Source organism: Eubalaena glacialis, chromosome 1 (genome assembly GCF_028564815.1).
Source record: "Eubalaena glacialis isolate mEubGla1 chromosome 1, mEubGla1.1.hap2.+ XY, whole genome shotgun sequence".
In the NCBI taxonomy this organism is placed as follows: domain Eukaryota; kingdom Metazoa; phylum Chordata; class Mammalia; order Artiodactyla; family Balaenidae; genus Eubalaena; species Eubalaena glacialis.
In genome coordinates this window covers 202,431,009-202,437,008 of record NC_083716.1, presented here as the reverse complement: position 1 = coordinate 202,437,008, position 6,000 = coordinate 202,431,009, and the positions used below count along the sequence as shown (strand labels likewise).

The 6,000-nt window shown below is 51.0% G+C and overlaps 1 protein-coding gene across 2 annotated transcripts in view; it reads left to right on the top strand.

Moving 5' to 3' along the window:
• Window positions 1-1,408: 1,408 nt before the first annotated feature.
• Window positions 1,409-6,000, top strand: part of ANKRD44 (ankyrin repeat domain 44) — a 315,633-nt gene continuing 311,041 nt past the window's right edge. For both annotated transcript variants that reach the window (XM_061203690.1, XM_061203687.1), the window contains exon 1: window positions 1,409-1,550. In XM_061203690.1, coding sequence (XP_061059673.1) covers window positions 1,524-1,550 — 27 coding nt within the window. In that variant the 5' untranslated portion in view covers window positions 1,409-1,523. The remainder of the gene's footprint in view (window positions 1,551-6,000) is intronic.

The following is a 6,000-nucleotide window of genomic DNA, read 5'->3' as shown; positions in this document are numbered from 1 at the left end:
TTCGCCGTTCAACTGTAGGTTTGTTCCATGGCATGCCAGGGGCACGTGGGGCTGCCTGGGAGCATCACCCCATACACTTGCCCACTTAACCCTTTCTCCTGAAGAATCTCAACTCTTGTCACTTTCTCAGGGAATTCCATCCTCACCTACCAGTCTGGCCTGAGTCCTCTGTCATGGATTCCTTCACAAGTATTTTTTTCCCCCTGTGATCCCTTATCTCATTCTGTAATTACATGCATTAGTGATGACTGTTTATGTCAGAGACCTCCTAAGACTAGGTATCTTGGATGTTTATGCTCCCCTTTACATACTGTGCCTAGCCAGTATCTGGTACAAAGTCGGCACTCAGTACATGGTTGCTGAATGAACAAGCGTTTGCTTCAGATTCCACAAGTATTAACACTTTACTCTGATTATGACTATTACCGTTGTGTGTGTATCCCATGCTGTTTGACAGCTGGATCTTCTATCTGTTGAAGAGCATGGTAACTGGATTTTGTAGAAATGAATGAGTCAGAACCGGTGGAAATCCTCAAAAGCCCAATTAATGCGGTAATTTAAGACCTCTTTTCTTCTCTGGTAATCCGCTCCACCTCCTTCCTCCCCAAATCAAAACCCAGTGTTTGAATTTAACGATGGGGTTCTGCGCGTGTCCAGCAGGGAGGTAGCTGGAGAACAAGATGAAAGGGCCAGAGCCCTTGTCCCCAACCTCCAAATGTTTGACAAACACTCGCTCAAGAATTAGCGTCGGGGCCTCCCCGTATTACACAGAGAGCATCAGCATAGTGGCCCCTGGCCCAGGTGGGATAAATTGACGTGCTGGGCAGTCTGATTCCGGATTAGGGGGAGAGGTTTAGGGGAAGGCGTGTGATCCAATCTCCAGGGTTAAAGTTGGCTGTGTGTGAGTGCAGCCTTTCTTGCCCCTCGGGGTGTGTCCACAGGGCTTGCCCGTCAGGTTGTGTTTGTGGGAGACAGGGCGAGGGTGGGGGGGTCACGATCAGCCCCCCGGGAGAGGGGCCTCTAACCGTGCACGCCCTGGGTGGGGGCAGCGGGGGCGGCCGCGGGCCCTGGTCCCCCTCGCCCCTGCGCAGAGTGCAGGTGCGGAATCAGGCAGCAGTGCGGCCCCACGGCGGCGCGCCGGGGACGGGGGCGGGGGCGCGCGAGGGCGGGCGCCGAAGGCCGCGGGCTGCGAGGCGCGGCTGCGGGCGGCAGGAGGCAGCGTCGGCCCAGGCGTCGAGGCGGCGAGCGAGGCAGCGCGCGGTGATGTCAGTGGCGGCTCGGCTGGCAGCAGCCGGTACTTCCTGTATAAAGGCGGGCGGGCTCGGCTGCAAACCCTACTAGCCAGTGTCAGCCTCTCGGCGGGAGGAGGAGGAGGCGGCGGAGGAGGAGCAGGGGGAGGGCTGTCAAATTCGGGAGCCAGATTTTTTTCCTTTCCCCTGGCAGTCCCTTCCGCTTCCCCGGCTCCTGGCGTGACATCTGCGGACCGGGGACCTGTATGTGTGTGCGCGCCAAGGAGCGGAAGAATGGCAGTGCTCAAACTCACCGACCAGGTAGGGGGCGGCGGCGCCGGCGCGCGGGACGCGCGGGCGCGGGGCGGCGCGGAGCCCCGGCGGGGGGATGGGGGCGCGGCGCGGAGCGTGCCAGCGAGCTGTTTACTCGCGGCGAAGAGGAGGAGTGTCTGCGGCCGGCGGCTGCTCCGAAAGCCGGCGGCTGCAGCTCTTCTCCCCGGCTCGGTCCCCGCCCTGGGCCGTCGGAACTGCGCGCTCGGCTCGGCGGCCGGGGCGCCCCGGGGGCTGGGGAAGGGGCGGCGGGGCTCCCGCTGGCGTGCGGGGGTGCGCGGCAGTGCGTTGTCCGCGGGCCCGGGCTGGGCAGGGGGAGGGGAGGCTCGAGGTGCTCCTCCGGCTCCTGTGGCGCTGCGCAGCGTGGGCTCCGCCAGCCCGGGTGGGCCGAGGGGAGGCTGGTCCGCGCCGCCGGGAGGAGGACCGTGGATGGAGAGGGAGAAGGGATGGCAGCCTGGGACAAGCCAAGAGACCCCCAGCCAAGCCGGAGACCGGCCCATACCGCGGCTCTCGTGTGGTCGGGCTGTCTTTACCCTTTTGACATGACATCCTGACTTCCTCTTTAGTAGCCCAGAGGCTGTGTGTGCGTGGTGCGCGACGGGGGCCCCTGGCGCGGCTCTCCCAAGAGGAGTGAAGTCCGGCCCGGGGCTCCACTCGCAGACGGTGGGCTACCACACAGGGAGCTCTGGAGTCCTTTGCTCGGAGAGGTGTGGGTATTTGCTGGCTCGGTTGACAGTCCTCACTGCAGGTCTGTGGAATGGAAACACCCTACCTTTGCGGACTCCGCTGCTCTGAGGGCATTGACACTCACAGGCGCCCAACCAAGTTGCATGACAAAACTCTGCAGCTCGTCCTACGAAAAAAGGAAACAGCTTGCTTTTTTTTTCTTCTGCCATTTATTCATGGATAGTGAAATGAACATTGTGTTGCGGTCCTGGTAGGCGGCAAGGCAGTCTTGACTTTGACCCACACGGTCAAACATGCCAGTCCTTGGTGTTAAACATCTCATACTTATCCAGTGGGTTGCGCCTCGTGCCTCGCTGTCCTCAGTATCCAGCCAGAACTTCCTGCGACTTAAATGCAGTCAGTCACCATGATAATTTTTCTCCTGCCTTTAGATTCAAAGTTTTGCTTTGCTTTCCATAAGTATTTTCAGGCTTTTAAAATTTTCTTTTTTGTGTGGGGGAGGGATCAGTGAATTAAAATTCACATTATCGTTAAATTTAGCAGGGGGAGCAGCTGGTAATCGTGATGAATCTACTTGTTCGCATTGGTTCCAGAGCATTGAAGAGTGCTTGTAAGTTGATACTAGTTTAGGCTTCCCCTCAACCTTTTGGTCACATACTTGACAACTGTTAGACATTTGCTTGTTTTAAATCTTCCAAGTTTAGTCTGCCTTGGTCTTGTTATCTTTGCCAGTGCAAGTTACTATATTTCTCTGTTAATGCCTAAATCTTCATCTTCAAAGTACAAAAAAATGCTTCTAATAGGCGTTGTCATTTTCACATACACAAAAGAATTTCACATAGAATTTTAGAGCTGGAAGGAATGCCAAAGATGATCTTCACCCAGATCCTTGATTTTTTAAATGAAGAAACTGAGGTATAGAGAAGGGAAGCATGTCTTCCTCAAGGACCCAGCTTTTGACTTGTAGGGTAGAGATGCACTCCTGGCTCCTGCCTTCCAGGTTCCTGTGCTTTCTTCTAGGGGTTAAGACACCTCCCTCCATCTTGTCATTGGATGTGCTGAAAGGCTGACAAGAAGGCATCCTCTCCTAAATCAGATCAACACTAGTGAAAAGTGTACTTGGTCTTAGAAAGAAAGGAAGTTATTCTTCAGGACTTATCAGAGTAGGACTTTCAAAGATCGTTTCTCTTTCAAAGTGTTTCTGAATACATCCCAACCCTTCCCCCAACAAACTAGTATTACTGTGGGGGGAAAGAAAGAGTTGTATAACCTTCATTTGGTTCCATTTACTGATGCATAAAGGGAAACTAAGGAGTTCTAAGATTCAAGAGCATCTAAAAATTGCCAGCCTATCTTGGGGCAAAACCGGAGGGAGGTTGGGTGAGGAGGTAGACTGGGTGGGGTGGAGTGGTGAACAGTGATGGTTTCTGTGAGGCTTTAGGTCCAGGAAGTGTGTGGTCTTTCTTGCCTTATATAGTCCTACCTGTCAGTTTGAAACTAAATTCTTAGAAGCTGGTTCTTAACCTCACCAGAGGCTTAAAAACCCTTTGCTTAAACTCCTATTGCAGGAGCTTTGCTTCACCATTATGGGTAGGGAGCCACCTGCTTTGAATCCGGGCCTTAGAGTTTGTAGAAGAGTGCCTAGGTCTCCACTCAGCTGTTTGTAAAGCAGTCACTTGTTAATTCCCTCTCATCTGTTTAACACCCTATTTGCAAGGTGGAGCTTATTTTTGCAAGGGTTCTTGGATTTTTAGTTTGAGGACACATTCTTGCTGTTGATAACCTGAATCACTAGTTGTCTTGTTTCTTTGTTTGTTTTATTATTTTGGTTTTTGTTTGTTTTTTTGAGTTTTATTTTGTTATTTTTTAAAGTGAGGTAACGTTGATTTGTAACATCACGTAAGTTTCACGTGTACATGAAAGAAGGTGACGTTTCCTGTCCCACTGGAGCTGGGGGCAGGAGCTTGCTGGCGATGACGGTTACCACCTCAACAGTCAGTCCTGTGCTGACATCTCCATCATGCAAGAGGAGGAAAATGCCTTTTCCTAACTCTGTTTTGGGAGAGTAAAAAGAAAGGGGGAAGGGAGAGGCAAGTGTGGTGTGTGTGTGTTTTTTTTTTCTTTTTTACAATGAAAAGGAACTGGGAGTTATTGCTGCAAACAAACTTCGCATTGAGTACTTCTGCATTTTGACTGTCTCTTCTGTTTTCCCCTTCACAAAACACACATCAGTTTTCTTGCAGCGTTAGGGGGACCAGTCTTCCTGGTTTGCCAAGGACGGAGGGGTTTTCGAGGACGTAGGACTTTTGGTGCTAAAACCAGGACATTCTAGGCAAATCAGGTCAAGTTGATCACCCTATACAGCACAGCACACACTCACTTATGTAATTAACATAATAATGTAATTATTTCCTCATAGATGGACGTTGGGAGGTTTATTTATATCTTTGGTAAAGTGAGGTAATTTTAAGTTTGGGAAAGAAAATTTCATTGCATCCAAATGTAATACATTTTGTTTCAAGATAGACGTGAAATTCTTTGCAATTTAATTTGATATTGAACTTTGTAGGGCTGCGGGGGGCATTCTTTATGTCATATAGTGAACGCACTGCAGTGATTTTAAGAGTGTGGTCATATCTTTAGCCTGGCCCCCCAAAAAAAGTTTTTCAAAGTTCTGAAGCAGAATGGTAAGTGCTATTGGACCTTTGAAATATTCACTATTCTTCCTGAATTTGCCAGTGACAGCGGAATGCCATCTCCATCTTGAGGGCTGCCCCTAGACAAACTCTTTCTGCAGGGGGCCCTTTTTGGAGCTTCCTGCCTGGAGGCCTTTTGGTTTGGTGTCCTCTTGCCAAGTCCTATAGCTCACACTTGAGTCACCCACCTCCTTGCCAAAGGCAGTGGCTGGCAGCCGTGGCAGTGGCAAGAAACTAGAAATCCTGTAACTTTGAAGGAAGCATTTCTAGCCCATAGTGTGGGGTCTTGGGACACGTCACATATTTTACTGGGCTGCCCTTGTCCTTCCAGGGCTCCCGGCAGCACTGGGCTTACAGCAGACTCTGTGTCCAGTTCTGACTTCAGCAGAGAAGAAGGGAAAATAAAGGCTTTATTCTTTGGACCCTTCTCTAGTTGTCTTGGGATGCAGCCACGTGGTTTGGGGAGGGCACTTGAGGACTGGTGTTTTATGGCAGAGACCTCATAATGGCTTACATTATTGTGATCTTATTGTATGCTGGGCCGTTGCCGTGAATCGTCTGTCTTAATCCTCACAGCCATGCTAGGAGGTAGGTGGTTGTGTGATTCTTACTTGACAGATGAGAAAACAGGAATAAAGAGGCTAATTGACTTGTTCGAGGTCACAGACCCAGTAAATGATGGAGTGCAGTGTCCTACCCTGGCAGTCTGATGCTCTAACCACAAAGCTATACTTATGATAGTTGAAAGGGCAGTGCACCATAGGACTCACAGATGCCTGCTCTTATTTACCGGGAAGGCTTCGGGTGAGCCATGCTCCCGCATTCCTCCTGGCTCGGGGACCAGAACCAGGTCTGGCAGAGTCAGGAGCTGCTCTGAGGCCTCTGCTCCTGCCAGACTGGTGCCTGGCATATCCCATTTGCCTTTCGCCTCCCTACCCTGGAGAATGGTGTGTCGGTTGGTAGCTTGGTGATTTTTTTCTTGGTCATTAACAAATAAACTGTGGTCATTGTAGAAAAATCAGAAAGCTAGATAAGCAAAAACAGTTAAAACCATCTGA